The sequence below is a fragment of the Rattus norvegicus genome, chromosome 1, assembly GCF_021556685.1.
Source record: "Rattus norvegicus strain SHRSP/BbbUtx chromosome 1, alternate assembly SHRSP_T2T, whole genome shotgun sequence".
NCBI classification, from domain to species: Eukaryota; Metazoa; Chordata; class Mammalia; order Rodentia; family Muridae; genus Rattus; species Rattus norvegicus.
Genome location: NC_141534.1, coordinates 133239981 through 133258181, shown reverse-complemented (window position 1 = coordinate 133258181; position 18201 = coordinate 133239981). Strand labels below are relative to the sequence as shown.

The 18201-nt window shown below is 46.2% G+C and overlaps 1 protein-coding gene across 3 annotated transcripts in view; it reads right to left on the bottom strand.

Moving 5' to 3' along the window:
- The window catches only part of Adamts17 (ADAM metallopeptidase with thrombospondin type 1 motif, 17), a 321560-nt gene that overhangs the window by 87168 nt on the left and 216191 nt on the right, over positions 1-18201 (bottom strand). For all 3 annotated transcript variants that reach the window (XM_087655318.1, NM_001432137.1, XM_087655319.1), the window contains 2 exon segments: positions 10064-10144; positions 3441-3598 (listed from right to left, as the gene is read on the bottom strand). In XM_087655318.1, the coding sequence (XP_087511444.1) occupies positions 3441-3598; positions 10064-10144 (239 nt within the window).

Below are 18201 nucleotides of genomic sequence, written 5' to 3'. Positions count from 1 at the left end.
AGAGATCCACCTGCCTCCGCCTGCCAAGCTGGGATTAAAGGTGTGTGCCACCACTGCCCAGCAGTCATGGTGCTTTTCATAGTAATAGAATTGCTAACAAAGACAAGCTCTGCCCTCCAGATGGTATCGCCCACCACCTGTCATCGCTACATTGCAGTAAGTATACTCAAGAGAAAGATACAGCCCGCAGCAGAGGAATCTGGGGGGAACCTGTTTTCAGAAAGCTGAGGGTATCCTGCCTGAATGACATCTATGTCTGTTGGAAGGCTGGGGCCTGGCTCATGGCTGGCGCCAAGTGTGTATGGAGGCATGGAAATGTATCTAAGCTTCGCTTGTGGGAGCCATTCTACAGCTTGGGGACCATGCATCTGAAATCCCAGTGAGGGTTCAGAACGGAAGGGTCTGTGCTTTGCCTGGGGAAAATCATGACAAGCCTTGTAAAACCGCCAGGTGCCCCACTGGCTTTAGGTAGACACAGGAGGCAAAGCAGGCCTTCCTGTGGGAGACAGACCTGGCTGTAGACCAGTGTGTGTCCCTGAGACTGAGCAGCTAGCAAGTGCATTTCCAGCCACAGAGACCTGGGAGAACGGGCCAGCAGGAGCTAAAGACAGAGTACACAGCCCACCTGCCTGGGCTCTGGCAGACCGGGATGGAAGTGTCAGGTGACAGGAGGTAATTGTCCCAAGGCTTCCTGCGCCTTCAAGGCTGAATTGCAGGATGGGGCTATGGGCTCTAGAAATAGCCCCAACAAGCGTTTACTTCTCTAGCCAATAGGCCTGCAGTGGTGCACTTGGAGAAATGCTTCCTGCTAAAAATCAAAACAATGAAACAAACAAACACCCCCAAGCCCCCAAAACTAAATGCACTAAACTAGTCTCTACAAGAGGTCCTTATTATCTCAGTGTGGGAATGAGACCAGCAAATTGAGGCTCCATGTGAGGCACCAGCTTCATAGCTGTGTATGATCAGGGTATGCGTATGTCTAATTGGTTTCAAATGCTAATCTCTAGGACTCCGAGGGTACCCCTGACTGTGACTGTAATACACTGCCTCCGGTGTGGGGGACTGTAGCTTGTTCTTCAGAGGGAAGGAGCCTTGAAGCGCTATGGAGTCAAGAGCACATTTCAAGAGAAAAAGCAGCCAAACATTAAATAAGGGCTGGAAATCCAGCTGGTTATGAGATGTTTTCTCTGATTTCCGTTATGGTCCAAACAGACCTAGGCTTTGCACACCCTTCACTGAGCTAACAGACCTAGGCTGTGCACACCCTTCACTGAGCTAAAGACCCATCTGTTTATAAGAGCTTTCAGTGAAGAGGCGTCCTATGCACACCTCAGTGCTTGTTAGAGAAGACAAACTCCTGCACTGAAAGCTGACGTTCCCACGTGAGCCTCATTTCGTCTCTAGCCCTCTCTCTGTGCCCCTCTGAATATTTGCTTTGAACTCAGAATAGTTGTGGGGGTTGTTTCAAAGGCTTTAACTGGGAAACAATCTCATCCTGGAGAAATGGCTCTGGGATAGGTCCCTGGGTCCCAGAGATCCCACTTGCAGAAATGATCTACAGCGGAATGGCTGGCAGATCCCCAGAAGGTTTATGGCACACATAGAAGCTGGCTGGCTTTCAGCTCAGCAGAAACTACAGTGGGGTCAGCTCCCTCATGAGGTCACACTCAACACCCACAGTAGGTGGTGGCCAGAGAATCTTCTGAGTGTTAGCTCATCTCCAGGGGCATAGATAAATGGGGGGTGGGGAGACTTCTGGGACTGGCAGGCGCTTCAGACAACGTGCTTTGATAACAAATGCACACAGTGCTACGAGCCCTGTTCTTTGGGAGAACAGAATCAAAGAGTATCATCTGGCATGCACAAGGCCTGTGTTCAATCTCCAGCACCTTCAGAAAATTACCCACAACGGAGTGTTGTCATAAATAGTCCCTGAGACTACTCAGACCCAGAGGAAAAAAATGTGGCAGATTCCCCTGGGGGCCTTGGATACTGAGCCCATGTCTGAGTGGCATAGGTGGAGTTCCCAGGACATAACAGAACACTGATATCCTGTCTAGCCCGTGTATACAGGTTTCTGAAGACCGCCTGGGGAGTAAGTGTGCTTATCGGATTCCCCGGCACCCAGAAGCTGAATCTGGCCAATCTGTGTAGTACAGACCACACACTGCTTCCACAGTTCACATCTACAAGGTGCTTCTCAGCTGTGGGGTGGCTCTGTGTGTGCTGCTATCTGAGGCAAAAACAGACTTGGGGCACAAATTGTGCTGGCTAGTGCTATGTCAACTTGAGGAGGGAATCTCAGTTGAGAAAATGCCTCTATAAGATGGGGCCTGTGGGCCATTTTCTTAATTAGTGAATGATGTGGGAGGGTCTAGTCCAGTGTGGGTGGGGCTATCAAAGGGCAAGTCATTCTGGGTGCTATACAAAAGCAGGCTGGGCAAGTCTCAAGGAGCAAGACAGTGAGAAGCACCCGCCATGGCTTGTGCTTCAGTTCCTGCCTCCAGGCCCCCCTACTCCCAGTTTGATTCTTGCCTTGGCTCCTCTCTGCAACTCTGGGTGTGTAAACTACACAAACCCGTTCCTCCCCAAGCTGTTTTTTTTTTTTTTTTTGTCACAGTGTTTTCTCACCACATTGGAAACCCCATCTAAGACAATGTCCATCTGCTTAATGGGTACCAGATGTCCCTCCCTGGCTGTCACTCGTGTGATTGCAATTCTTGTCTTGGAAGAATCTTCTGAAAAAGATAGCTGTTCTTCCAGTGAGAAGCCAGAAGGAGATTCCTGGGAGGAACCTCAAGGCGGAAGGAATAAGACCAAGAGAGAGGTGAGGGGCTGGGGAGATGTCTCAGTCAGTGGTGTGCGTGCTATGGGAACACGAGGATCTGAGTTTGGATCCCAGCACCCATGCCAGACACACCACCCTGAGGGTGTAATCCCAGAACTGTATGTGGGGACAGAGATAAGGGGACTGATGAAGGTTACTGGCCAGCAGCCTGGCCAGATCGATGAGCTTCAGGTTGAGTGGGAGACCCTGTCTCAAAACATAAATGTAGACAGTGACCAAGAAAAGACATTGGCAGCTGACCTCCTGCATCTATACACACATGTACAAATGTGTACAAGAATGTACACTTGTATACTCTCAAGAACATGCTTGAATGCCACATACACAGAACATACAAATGCCTCACATACAAATAAATGAACAAATGAAAACAGTAGAGGGAGGGAGGGAGGGAGGGAGGGAGGGAGGGAGAGAGAGAGAGAGAGAGAGAGAGAGAGAGAGAGAGAGAGAGAGAGAGATCGATCTGTAGCAGGGAGTCTTGCAAACTTCCAGGAACCAGAGGCATCCCTTTCCACTCAGGTTCTGGGGAACAATACTCTGAACACAGCTAGGCCAGCAGCTTAAGCAGAGGTGCAGGGCCAGCACTTACCATCAGATGCAGGGGCACTGTGGTGGGTCCCTTGGCTGAGAACTTCTCCCACAGGCCTCTTCTCACATAACGGACAATTGTACCAGCAATCTGGAACTCTCCAGGGAGTTCTATCTTCCAGTCGCTGTTGATAGATCTCTTACTGGAGTCTTTGAGAGCTAGAAAGGAAATTGAACATTGGAAAATTAGTGCTATCTAGCCTATCCTTTGAGGGAATCTGGGGCTCCTGCATGGTCTGAGGCTTCCGTGAGGGCAGGTGGGCACCTGAAGCGAGAGGACTGTACTCTCTGGATACCAAGGACAGAGGCTGGCTCTCAGAAAGCAAACTTCTGGTTCACGGGAGAAAGAGCTGTGAGGGCTGATGGCACATCTGCTAACACAGCTGCCTATGTCACTACCGATTCCCATAGTGGGACTTAGGGAGAGGCCAGAGGATGGAGATGCCAGGATCCAGTCCAAGCCTATGGTAGTAGATGGCTTCTTGCTTAATGAATGAGTTCTACCTTGGTATATTCAAGGCCCAAAAGATATCTTAGAGCTTGGAAAAAACTCATCTACTCATTTGAGATAAAAAAATAACTATTAGTTGTACTGTTTTGGGGTTCAGCGTGAGAGTTGAATACATGTATAGAATACATACTGATAATTGCTATTCTATACTCTACATGTGGGAGAACACACAGGACTTGTTTTTTCTGTATCTAGTTTACTACATATCATACAGCGTCATACAGTTCCACCTCATGGCTGCCAAGGAGAGGGCAAAGATAGCCCAGTGATCAACATCATATCTAGACTAGTTCTTCTCAAACCCCCTATGTAGCTGAGGGACCCTGAATTCTTGATCTTCCTGATTCTACCTCCCTCCTGCTGGGTATTGAACCTAGAGCTTCCTGCAAGCCAGCAAAGCACTGTCCCAACTGGGCTATATCCCCAGCACCTTAAGTGATGCTTTGCTTAGCTTTTAATTTCTATTTATTTGTATGTGTGTGCATGAGTTTATGCATACCACATGTAGGCAGTCCTGCAGAGGTCAGAAGGGAGCACCAGATTGCCAGAATGGAGCTACAGTGAGTTGTCAGCCACTCTGTAGGAGCTAGGAATTGAACTGGTGTCCTCTGTAACAAGAGTATGTTTTCTTAACCTCTACACTATCTTTCCAGCCTGCTTGTCCCCATTTGAGACAAGGTGTACATTGTAGCCCAGGCTGGCCTTAACTACTCTGCTCAGCTTGACACTTCTCTAAAGATGAGATGTGAATGGCTTAAAAATAAAAAATAAACCAAATCAAACCAAAAAACCCCAGACAAACCAACCCCTCCAACCCAAACTCCTTAATATTACAAGTCATCGGGGAAATGTGACGCATCTCACCCTAGTCAGAGCGTTCTCATGATCTGGCAAAGACAAGAAGGAAAGCATGCATGCTGTGGGTAGGACTGTACATTTCCCCCGGCCGTTATGGGAAATTCACAGGAAAAGTTATAGATCCAGCACGGGATCTGGCTTCCCCACTTCTGGTAATTAATGAAATCTGCACACCTAGAGGTGTCCTATAGCACTGCTCACAACAGATAAGGCATGAGTCAGCCTCCGTGCCTGTTGACAGGTGAGGGGATAAAGGAAGTGTGGGGCACACACGTGAATCGGAGCATTATTTAGTCACGAAGAAAAACTTAAGCAACCATCTATCTTACTGTTACCTCCCTGGGCCTTTGGAAGGGCAATGTAACTCCAGGATCCCCCAAGGATCCGACACCCCAACACCGGGAACGTGGATATCCCTTCAGGAAGTGATGTTATTCTCTTACACACACGTGAAAACCCTGGCTACTGACAGATGTGGTGACAACACTTAGCAGCTGGATGGGGCAAGGCCTGAGCTCTGGGCCATTGAGGCCTCACACTGTAACTTACACTTCTGGTGCAAAGCTTAGAGCGGGGTATGGGGTAGGGGATCATGCACTGCCTCCTGCAGCACAGACTGAGGTCCTATGGCCTTCTCGTTTAGGAGAACCCTCTACAGTAGAGTTCTGATGCTCTTTTCCTTTGTTATTGTTGTCATTTAGAGAAAAATTGCTGCATTAAAAACAAACGAACGAACGAACGAACAGAAAACAGGGCTAGAGAGATGACTCGGTGGTTAAAAGAATGTTCTGTTCTTCCGGAGGACCCAAGTTTGATTCCCTGCACCTACACTAGGCAGCTCACAACTGCCTGAACTCCAGCTCCAGGAATGCAATGTTTCTGGGCGCCCTGGTACCCGTATGCATATGCCTACACATATAATTAAAAAGGCGAGATAAAAATATTAAAAACAAAGAAACAGTAACAACAGGATCTACGTTAGCACTTACTAGGTGGCAGATAACTGGAGGTGACACAAGTCTTAAGGTCGTTATTCAAAATGAAACTCCCATGAACTCTCGGTACAACTGGAGCCTAGACTTCTCCGTGTCACCTTGGGGCCCCAGGCTACAGTCAGAATATTCGGAGACTTTCTGTTTCCTAGCCATTCCTGCCCGCCGAGCCTAGCAACTACACAACCCACTGACAACCAGTTTTGGTGGCTCAGAGGGGTCCCTGGAAACTGTATCTGTCAGCCATGCTGGGCCAGAAGCCTGAAGGGTGACCACAGGATATGGATCAGGTCCAGCCTCAGCTCCCTGGTCTGTGTGATGTTACAGTCCCAGCAAACGCAGCAGGGAAGTGAGCTTGGGGCATTTCAACTGTGCAGCCACCTAGGGGAGGAGGCAGGATGCTATCCAACATCTGAGCAGGGTCCACAGGACAATGGTACTCATATTCATATATATGTTTGCCATGATTTCTCAGTTCAGGAAGAATTTGAAGCAAGAGCTTTCTGAGGCATGGGCATGGCTTTTAACTCATCTGACTCTTCTGTCATCTAGAAAGACATAAGATTTCTATGCTCTTATATTCCATATACAAACAAACAAACAGAATTTAGCACTTTACATTTCTTTCAAAAGGATGAGAGGCTGGTCAGTCTTGGGGTCTGTTGGGACATCAAGGTCATTTCTGACAGTGAACGGGTAGATTCCCTGTGGAGTCTAGTGATTCAATGACTTCATGGGGTTGCGATTCTTGTCCCCTTAGGTTGCAGCAGGAGCTGTTCTGCCTTCCGGGGAGTGGGCCCAAGCATGGTTTGTGAAAGATAGCTCCTCTGTGAAGGAATGTGTCCTGAGACGGATGTATATGACACGCCCATTTTCTTAACGACGCTGCCGTCTGCTCAGCTCTCAGGCATCAAATGCTCTTAATCTGTAAGCATGTCAAGACCAATCAGTCTACACTAGGACCTGGGGACTCAGAGAAGATTCAGCGACATCATCGAAATGATCCCACATGCTTTGATTTATAGGCAAGTAACAGTTTGCAGCAGAGAGAACGGGATCCCGCCAACCAGTGGTTTCGTTTCATCTGCAAGGTCTGAGGCTCTGGTTTGTTGAGGAGATTTCTCAAGCTGCCTCTGCCTGGGCCAGAGGTCGCATGTTTTAAACCATGATCAAAAAAAAAAAAAAAAAAAAAAAAAGAAAAGAAAAAAAAAGAAAAAAAAAGAAAAAAAAAGTGCATGCTTTGGATTTTGCTTACATGCTTTCAATAGTTGGACAGACTTTTTGCAGGGTGCCACAGGAACAAAGGATTTGACCACTGTGACAGAACAAGGCCTCTGCATAGCCCAGAATATAATGTCACATGCTGAACAGCCAACCACTCTCAGCTCAGGCCCTCTTCTAGGTAGATGTTTACCCTCCATCTTGGGACTTATAGGCACTCTTAGAGAAGATAACAAGTGTTCCATGGAGCAAGGAAGGGCACTCCTTGCCAGCCGTGGCCATGCAGGGGCAGGCTCTCTCACTTACTACCCCTTCTCTCTTGGCTCAGAGGGGCACAGAAGGCCAGCGGGTTCTTTTCTGTACTTCACCACCGGGAGTCAACTGGAAGATTTGACCCACAGTCAACCCACTTCTATTCCTGGCACTGTGTCAGATGGTTTGTTTTCCTTTTTTTCTTTCCACTAGGAGTCCAGCCAGCTCTGTTCTTAGCCGTGAATACAAACTGTGGAGCATTTCCTGTTCTAGGTGGTTTTGAGCAGAAAGCCAGCCAGCGTGGGCTGAAGGTAGGCGGGGCTGAGATTCTTCAGTGCTCCCGGCAAAGGCAAGAGTAATTCACAATTAAACTGGGTTGACTTCCAGAGCACCCAGCCTTGAGTGGAAACACGGCCTGCTGGAGTTGACTAGAAACAGAACTGGTGAGCGTGGACCACCTGCGGGCTTGCTCCTATCTATGTGCCAGGGCCTGGAAGGCTTGGGTGATGAATCTGGGGGGAAGGTAAGGGAACCGAAGCTGGTTCCAGGCTCCCATAGAGACACTGCTTCTAGGGAGCCAAGTCATTCAGACATTTAAACTATTCCTCTTGGGAGACAGAATGGCAGTGATGCGCAATGAAATACCATCTTGACAGTCCCCTCTGGTCCTGATTAGACTCCACTGGCGATTCTGAGAGGCTCTAGACTGAAATGGATTCAGGTAGAGTGTGGAACTGGGCACAAAAGTAAGCCCCCTGGGGCTTCTGCTTGCCATCTATCTGCAAATCCAGCACAGTGATGCTCTGTGGTTAACTGGGGAGTAGGGGTTGGATCTCGAGAGGGCTGCACTGCCTAGTGACTGGGAAGTACAAATGTGGATGTTACTACTCTCTTCTTTGCATAGGTGGCCTCTAGGTTTCCACAGTAGAGCTGACAGGGCCAACAGTGACAGCAAGCCCTCATGTGGGTCCCAGTGACAAGTTCCTTTATATTCTAGGGCTTAGATATTGAGGATTTGTGGATTGTGGCCCTGCCCTCTGCCCTGCAGAAGAGCAGTCATGGAGGTGGTTTTGTTCTTTTTCCCGGACTCATGGAGATGGGTCAGGCAAGATGGATCTTGGGAGTCTAAGGACTTACTTTGCTGCTTTATGGAAGAACTGCCATGGTGCACTAAGAACGGGGCCAGCTCTTAGACTACTGGGTTCATACTTTTGTGAGGTAAGTGTGAAAGCTGACCTTAGTCTCTTGTGGAGTCTCAGTGCCTCGCCCTTGGGAAAAGAAACATGATTCTCTGGCAGGAGGCTTCATTCCTAGAGCATCAGCTGGGAGACGTAAGTGGGGGGCAGGGAGGTACACTAAGTGGAAAGACTTCTGATGTCAACACTGCAGAAGTTGACCCATTTTCTCAGGTAAGCAGAAGGGGGAGGGATCTCTGGGAATTTAGCAGAAGGTTGCCATTCTGAGAAAGTTGCCCAAAACAGCATAAGGCTTGTTTTAGACAGCTTTTAGAAGCACTGTTCTGTGTGGTGGTCCAGCTCGGGAGGAGTGTGTGAGGCTGGGCTGGGACAGTGCCCACACTTCTTCCGAGGCAGATGTGCCGTGTACCTTGGAGTGTCTCCTCCTCTGTAAGGACAACACTGCTATTGAAGGCTCTATAATAGCACCATTGTCATTGTCTTACGTTCTCTGTAACAGCTCTGTGGTCTTGATTTACATGCCCCTGCTAGAGGTCAGCTTTGTGTCTGTCTCAGCAGAGTTAACCCAAGTTGTGACCGTTTCTAAGAACAGGTACGGATACTTTTGTGTAATCTAAAAAGGTAGGAATGTGGTCAAAGACACAGTTTCTTTTTCCATCAGTGTTAAAAGTTCAAATAGAAACGTTTCATGGGCAATTTTGGTTGGCCCCCCAAATACTAGGCGATTTATGCCCCTCCCCTACACCCTGGACACCCCGAAACAGAAGCTGAGAGAGGGGCCTCTGAAGAAATCAGCCATGTCTAGTTTGAAATTTAACCCAGACAAGGATCATGGCGTTGTGGCTGATCAAAGGATATGGACGACAGCATCTCTGTCCTGCTAGACCAAGCAAGAGAAGGGCAGGCGAGCAATGCGGTGCTCCTATTCCTGATGTTTAAGAACCAGGCTGATCTTCGCTGGGGGTTGATGGCCAGACTGGAGTCACTCAGGGGACCTCCTTTAAGCTGTGAGGGGTTTCAGTGAGTCTGTCCCACCAGTCAGGACTGACTTCAACCCTTTAGAGTTATGTAAGTGGTTGTGCTCGAAGTCAGTTACTATGAAGTTAGGTCCCCAGAGCTTGGTGAGGGCCGGTGCTGTTCTGTGTCCCCATTGGGCTTAGAACCACTGTTCTTACCTCAGCAAGAGACATGTCCAGCACCACTGGCAGCCTGCAGGAGCTTGCTGAAAGATGATGGCCCATGGCTCTCTGCTGCCTGGGCTAACTGCACTGGGTTCTCCAGGAGGGATTGTTGGGAAACACACTTCCCCAATGCCTCATGGATTCTTCCACAGTTTTACTTTCCATCCTGTCCGAAAGTGGTGATTCTGACTGTACTCTCGCCCCACAACATACCTTGGGTCATACTGTGAAAAGTGCTGTCTGGTCCACTTAGGTGGACTTATGGTATTCTAGTGAAAGTGCAAGTGAAACACCAGGGTTATACCTGGGAGAAGGTATACAGGGAAGACAGGTATATATAAAACTGGGAGAAAGATTTAGTATTGGAACTACAACTCCAGTCATCAGAATCAACTCATAGGGCAGCAACTTACCCAGGAAGCTGTGGGCAGGTTTGTCTTCCACCACACGGATCCGCCGAGCTCCAGCAGGAATGACAACAGCTTCGATGTAACCTGTGGTGACAGATGACATACAGCTGAGGCACACCTCAGTCTTGGATCAGAGGCCCACATGGAATCCTCCATTTAAACTGCCCAACTGCGCCCCCTGTGGTGAGTTCAGAGACTGAGGCTGACAGCCTGAGAAGTGGAGTCTACCTTCCGTTTCTAGACTGTTCTACTGGTAGGTACTCTATGTTGAGTTGCAGTCCCCTTCCGTGAACACATGGTTTGAAACCCCAAACCCAGTCCCTCTACAGAGGGCAATGTGCACCAGTCAGGACAAAATCCAAACTCTAGAGTGCGACCTCATGCGGAAATTGGAGCTTGCACACATATTTAGCTAAGATGAAGTCATATGGAGTGCAGCAGAATCTTAGTCTGGAAACTTTCCATTAAAAAATTGGATTTCCTTGTTTATCATGTGGGAGTACTTGTGTCACGCCACATGTGTGGATGTCAAGGGGAAACTTGGGAAAGTCAATTCTCTTTCCACCACGTGGGTTTGAGGGATCAATTCAGATCACTAGCCTTGGGGGCAAGCTCCCTTCTCTACTGAGCCATCTAGCCTTAAAATAGCTTTTGGGGGTGGGGTGGGGATTTGCACACAGATATGCCACAGGCAAATGCCATGAGAATGCAACAGTGGAAATGGGTGAATCTTTTATTTTTAAAGATTTATTTATTATATATAAGTACACTGTAGCTGTCTTCAGACACACCAGAAGAGGGCATCAGATCCCATTGCAGATGGTTGTGAGCCACCATGTGGCTGCTGGGATTTGAACTCAGGACCTCTGGAAGAGTAGTCAGTGTTCTTAACCACTGAGCCTTCTCTCCAGTCCCGAGATGGGTGAATCTTGTACAAGGTAAGGAACACCAGAATGCCCACACCACCAAAAGCCGGAGAAGAACAGACGGACCCTGCCCACAGAGTTATGTCAGACTATCCGTCTCCAGGGTAAGAACCAAGTTTCTACTGTTTGTGCCTCCCAGCCAGCAGCACCTTGCTACAGCTGCCCGCACTCAACATGGGCACATCAGAAAAACTGCTCTGGTCTCGCTCCTCTGTTGGAAGTTCCCTCATGCTCTGATGCAGCTTACCCTTCCTCTGAACGTCCACAGGATCATAACAAAAGCAGAGAGAGTCACCCTACAATGAAACCATCCCCTTCCCTTGCCATGCACCACCTCTTGCCTCTACTGCCCTGGTGATTTCTGTGGCTTTTGTAGCATGCACTTGGCCTGCTTCCTTCACTATCGCCATGTAGAGGGGGAGTGCTGTGTGCTCTGTTTGCTCAGGGTGCCGGACGAGGGTAGTTAGTGACCATTCAGGGTGGAAATGCCTGGAGGTGGTCAGGGATCCAGTCAGGGAATGCCAAGTTTACTATGTCAGTTAGTAGCTCAATGTGGCCTGGGATTCTGAAGTGGAAACTGGAAATCGTTTACATCCATGTTTAGGTTTGAGACAAGGGTACCATGCATTTGCCTCAGCCTCTGGGAGGATGCTGTGTGACCCAAATGTGATCACTTGAAAACATACTTAGAGATTTCTAGGTCCAGCCACGTGAAGGCAAGAAAATATCTGGAGGAATTATTTACATCTTGATTTCTCACGTTACAGGTGCCCCTTTATTATAAAGATGGTGCTCAATAATGGAAACAACCTAATCAAGCTAAAAACTAAATTGACTTATATCACATCACACTAAAAAACATTTCAATGCTTTAACTTCCACCATGCCTTATGCATTCACAATGCACACATGCTTTCTGTTGATCTGATGCTATACATGCTTTCGATGTACGAGGAGGATTTAAAATGCAGCCATGAGGTGCATAAACATTCATGTAAAAGGCAAACAGTATATTACGAGGTAACAAGGTGACCATTTTGCAAAGTGCAGATACACACAGCACCTAAACCAGTGGTTCTCAATCTGTGGGTTGCAACCTCTTAGGCAAACCTCTCTCCCCCCTCCCCCCCAAATATTTACATTACATTACGATTCATAGCAGCTGCAAAATTACAATTATGAAGCAGCAATGAAATCATCTTAGGGTTGGGGGTCACCACAACATGAGGAATTGGATTAAAGGGTCACAGCGACAGAAAGGTCGAAATCAACTGGATTAAGCCATGGAGATTATAAATTCTGTTGAATTGTACCATTGGAGAGAAAAACAGTACCACGATTTCAGCAGATTCACAATGACAATGGGTTAACTTCACTAACTCATTAATGACAGAGCTATTAAATCCTTAGGACACAAAGACCCTCTCTGCAGAATCTTACGAATGCTAAATACTAACCCCATCCTTTCTTTCTTCTTTTGCTGATTACAACAGGAGTAGCTATACTAGGCTGCATTTCAGTATGTGAGTTATACAGTAGAGACAAAGCAATTTTTACAGAACATATCTCGTATACAATATAACCATAGCAGGCCAGGGAAAGCTACAGCCCAGGTTGGACATGAAACACACCTTTAATGCCAGCACTCAGGAGGCAGAGGGAGAGACAGACATATCTCTACGAGTTCAAGGATAACCTAGTCTACAGAATGAGTTCCAGGCTAGCCCAGTCTTACATAGTGCAACCTTATCCCTGAAAACCAACAAAACACAACAGAAAAGATACAGCCACAAGGACACACCCTGAAGCTCCCTTTCTTTCTCTAACACCTCCGATCAGTGCCGTCATATTATGAATCTGTGAATCTATTGGTCCGGATGTCAGAGAGGAGCCCCCATGCATGTTCCAAGTTGTATTCTGCTCGGCTCCTAAGCAGTTCTTAATGCAAATCAGTGGAGAGGGAAGGCCAAGCACTTCGTGGCCTCAGAGCCTGTGCTGCTTCTCTGTACCGTCACAATTTTAAGAGACACAGTTCTAACTGCTCCAACTACTTGTATAGACCGGTCTGTGAGGCTGTGAGGGGCCGGCCAGTGAGTAGGGAAGGAGATTCTCCCTGGCTTATCGTGTAATTAGTTAGAACACAGATTTACCCGTACCAGTTGAAATCACCTTTACCATAAAACAATTCCTATTTTTTAAGTTTACACAAAATGTAAGAGATTGTAGATGGTAGGACTTTCATGAACAGCTCGATCTTAAGTACACTTTATCTCATTTATCTCTCTTATTGGAAACACCTTTATTGGCTTGATATATGGTCACTAATCTATCTTCTTGCACATATATCTGCACAAATATAAATATGTATAATATTGCACATAAATGTCAGGAGTATCATTATAACTGTGTATTTTATTATATGACCATATATTGAATAAATATTTGCTACTTTAAAGATATGGCCTGTCTCAAAAATGATATACACTAATATATATATAGTTGTATTTCATGGTTTTGTTTAAATTTTGGTGTAGGTATTGCCTTGGTAATGGCTACTTATACTGATGCAGATAGTGCTAGAGACAATGCCGTGTCATAGACAGCATTATAGATACACATAAATACACACATATGTCATAGATAGCATAGTCACACATGAAACTTCAGCAAATCCAGTTAAATAACATCTAAAAGGCATTGTATGCTGTGATCCAATGTGACTTACTTCAGGAATGTAAGGTAACCACCCATATTGATAAGAGATAAAATCCACATGATTATCTCAATATAGACAAAGAAAATACTTGGCAACCAGGAGTAGAACGGTAATATCCTCAAGCCTCACACCTAACGATGTAACTAATTTCAAAATACTGAATGATTCTCCCCTTAGGAGAAGGGTCTTTACAAAGCATATCCTGATTGCTTTTCCTACTCAATTGTGTATTGGAGGCTCTTAAGCAATTAGGCAAAAATAAACAACCAAATATATAAATACATAGAAGACATAAATATAGGAGCCAAAAGGGTCAGATTATTGCTATCGCACATGGTAACACTGCATGCACAGCAAGTCCCAAGGAAAAACCTAAGGTAACTACTAGAAGGCAGTGCAGTGGGCTGGAAGGTGTGGGGGAAACAAAAATCTGCTGCACTGGGAAGGAAAAGTTAGGATGTTTAGGCGCCATCCAAAAACAATAAAACACTTCAGAATAAATCTAAGATGTGATATGTTAGTCCTCTACACGGAAGGCTACAGCAAATTATTAAGACATAGTAGGGAAGATCTAAGTAAATTGAAAGATACCATATGTTTATGTTTATGGATCAGAAAGATTTTATTTTGGGGGGTGGGGCGGGGTCCTGGGACTTGATCTAGGACCTTGTGCATAAGAGGAAAGCAGGCTACATGGAGTTCCAGCCATGGCACTGGAAGACTTAGTAACAGGATGGGAGGAGCGACCTGCAGATCTAAGGCAATAACTATCAAAATCCCCCCAAAGACATATTTTTGCCAAACATGACAAATTGATCTTAAAATTCATATGGAAATGCAAGGACCTCATGAAAGTCAAAACATATTTCAAGTGAAGTCGGAGAAGTCATATTTTCTGACTTCCAAACATTTTAGCTAACTACACTAATCAAAACAGTGTGGTATTGGCGTGAGGATAGATCCTTCTATCAGTGGGACATGATGGAGAGTCCAGAAATAAATCATTTGTTGCTTATTTTTATAAAGCAAAGATGCCAGGAATACTCAGTGGGAGAAGGGACAGTCTTCAACAAACAGCACTGGGATAATTGGCTACCCTCCATCTCGGACCATACTCTCTACAGAGCCCAGCTAACTAAAGCTGGGTCACAGACCTAAATGTCAGAGGTAAACCACGGAACGCCGAGGACGAGATGCCCTAGGACTAGGCAGCAGCTTAACCCTATGGCAACAAAAGAGAGCCAAGTCTTGGCTCCTATCGGTGATTAGGAGCTCGTCATTCTCCATCATGAACAGTGTGAAAACGCAGTGCCCAATGCTTGGGTGAGAGAGTCAAGAGTCATTTATCTTATCAAGAATCTGGTTTAGAATATATAAATAACACACTTCAGTAATAAAACAAACATCCCAGCTTAAAAGAGGCAGTTCTTGAAAAGAGATACAGACATGGCCTGGCCGTTGTGTCCATTCATGAATATAAGCCACACGGCATGAATCACTAAGGAAGCCCAGATAGAGAGGAGGGTGAGGTACCACGTCACCTGCACTGTCACAGCAGCATCAAAAGGCAAGACAGGGAGCACTGGTGAGCGAGTGGACAGAGTGGGACCTGAATCCACTGCCAGTTAGAATGCAAGATGTCACAACCACCCTGGGAAAGATTGGTAACTTTCCCAAGAAAAATATGTTCCCAAGTAACATAGTACACACAAAGGAAATGAAAGCCTGTTTGCATGATAACTTGTACACACAATCTTATACCCAGTGCTATTTGTGGTAGCAAAAATGGCCACCACAAGAACAAAACAAAACCCCAAACCTGATGAACATTCTACAAACCGGCCTAGCTAAACAAGGCAGTAGTGTTTGACAAGAGAAAAAGGGAAGAAATGTTGCTGTAGGCAGTTACAAAGATGAGGTTTGGAAACATTGTACTAAGAGGCCACACAAAGTACCACCTGCTCCTGACTTCAGCCGTGAGATGGTCAGAACAGACAAATATATCAGTACAGACCAGATCAGTAGTAGCAGGGTCTAGAGGGAAACCTGGAAGAGTGGCTAACTGGTTTCCTTTAAGAATGCCTCCTTTCTTAAAAAAAAAAAAAAAGGCAGTGTGTGTGTGTGTGTGTGTGTGTGTGTGTGCGCGCGCGCGCATGCATGCACGCGCTACAAATAAAACCATGACTGCCACCAAAATTACTCCCTCCTCTTCCCCACCTCACTTCACCCCTTTTGAGATAGCACTGGATTTTTTACACCCCAGATATTTCTTAGAGAATTTTGTTCCTTCTGGGGAATTTGAAGAATTATGGGGAATACACAATAGAGAAGTGTCAAAGATAAAATTCTTCAGGGTCAAAGTGGTTAAAATGTTCTTCGGAATTTCCATTGAAGCCAGAAGCCATGCACTTGAGAAGAAAATGAGCCTGTAGTGGGCGTGTGGGGGTGGGGTGGGGGAGCAGCTGCCAGGCGTGGGGGTGGGTCTCTTTTTCTGTTTCTGACTAACAGCTTGGTATTAGCACCAGCAGCTGGCAGCCTCAGAGGCAGTGTTTGGAGCTGCCTAGGTCTTAATTAGCTGATTTCCCAAATTCCCCAGCAAGGAACATTTGCAACCAGGCATGGTCACTGGGCTATTTTTACATCTAATTTTGGCATAAGCTGCAACACTGGAAGGGCATCTGCTTTCTGTCTCTTCCTGTGCCTCGCCTGGGGTAGAGATGCTGATCAACAGTGGCAAGCTCAGGGCAAACCAAGCCAAGTATGGCGGCCTCTCCCAGCATGGAAATGGCGATAGTATACAGGCTCTGCTAATCTTCCTTCCTATCACTACTCTCTCTCTCCCTCTCTCTCTCTCTCTCTCTCCCTCTCTCCATCCATCCATCCCCATCCATCCATCCATCCATCTATCTATCTATCTATCTATCTATCTATCTATCTATCTATCTATCTATCTATCTATCTATCTCTTTGAGATAAGGTGTCTCTATTTAACCTTGGCTGTCTTGGAACTTGGTGTATAGACCAAGGCTGACCTTGAACTCATAGAGATCGTAAAGATCCACCTGCCTTTGCCTCCTGAGTGCCAGGTTTAAAGGGGTGTGCCACTACGCCGGCTTACTTTCTCTGGTTTTGACACCGAAGGAACCAATGAAAGAGAAAGACCCTAAATGAAAGGCAGGCCTCTGCCTCGAACTCTTCTGTGGTCATCTGTGACCCAGGGCTCAAAACCAACACTAGGTGGTAAGAAGAGTGACCAGGAAGGGAGAGAGTGCCATCGTCAAGTCCCAAAGCATCTTGTCCCTTAGGCCAGATGTCCTATGACTTAGTCAGAGGTAGCACATGCAGTGTAACAAAAGAGAAGAATCACTCTGAGGATGCAGAAGATATATTTACATTTTAGACCAAAGAGCAAGGCTTCACCTTGGAGTAATTTCCCATTATAATTCCAGTCACCAAGGAGGAGGAATTGGTTAGAGAAAAAATTTGATTATGAAGAAGCCATTGGGGAAACCAGGCCTTTGTCATTTTTCTAGGACACACACCATTTTTGCCTCAAGTGAGGACTTAGGAATGGTGAGTTCAAGTCTGTCTTGACTCTGAATTTTCCAAGCAGCTTTTCTAGAAGGTTTGGAATTATAGTTTTGTTGTTACATAGTATTGACCATTTGGGGACAAATGTCACTGAGATATTAGAATAGTGGTCTAATCTTGATTATGTACTGGGATTCTTTTTCTGTGTGGTATCTAATTTATGGAAAAATAAAGAAATTTAATTTTGTTAGACAAATCTGAAGCAATCCAGAAAGGATTTTGCTGTTTCTGCTTTTATGTTTGTGAGAATTCAGACTCTTTTCAACTTATAATTGGGTCACATCCTGAAACACCCACTGTAAGTTGAGAATATCTCAAGTCAAAAGTGCGTGCACTACACCTCGTCTCCTGAAGGCCCATGTGCAGCACGGCCCGCTTCCACTGTGATTTGCAGGAATAGTGACTGATTACTGCAGCATCGTACTGCAAACTGCAATCCTGGAGAAGAATAAGATCCAAGGTTCCAAGTCCAGTTCCTATTGGAAATCAATGGGTTCCTCAGGATCCTCAAGGTGAAAAACTGCTGGGAAAGATGAGTCGAAGACCCTCTCTGTTACTCTGTGTGTTGTTCTTGACCATAACAGAAGACTATAACCACTCAAGAGGCGTCACGGGTCTGCTCCAAGATTTAGCTGACCCTTGCCATGTGTGGTCAGCATGGTCAGGTCAGACCAAGGCCACTGCCTTCATCTCTACCAGGAAGGCATCAAGATGGCCTCTAACAGGAGAATCTAGTCCAGTAATAATAGTGATACGGAAACTTCCCTCCGAGGGAGACACCAACCAAGACTGGCTTCCCTGTCTTTGTATATCTTGTGAAGGTACCAGATGTGGTTGATGAGACTACAAAGCCACCCATGACACCCTAGGTCGTGTTTTTGTCTACTCTCTCAATTCATGGCTCTTTT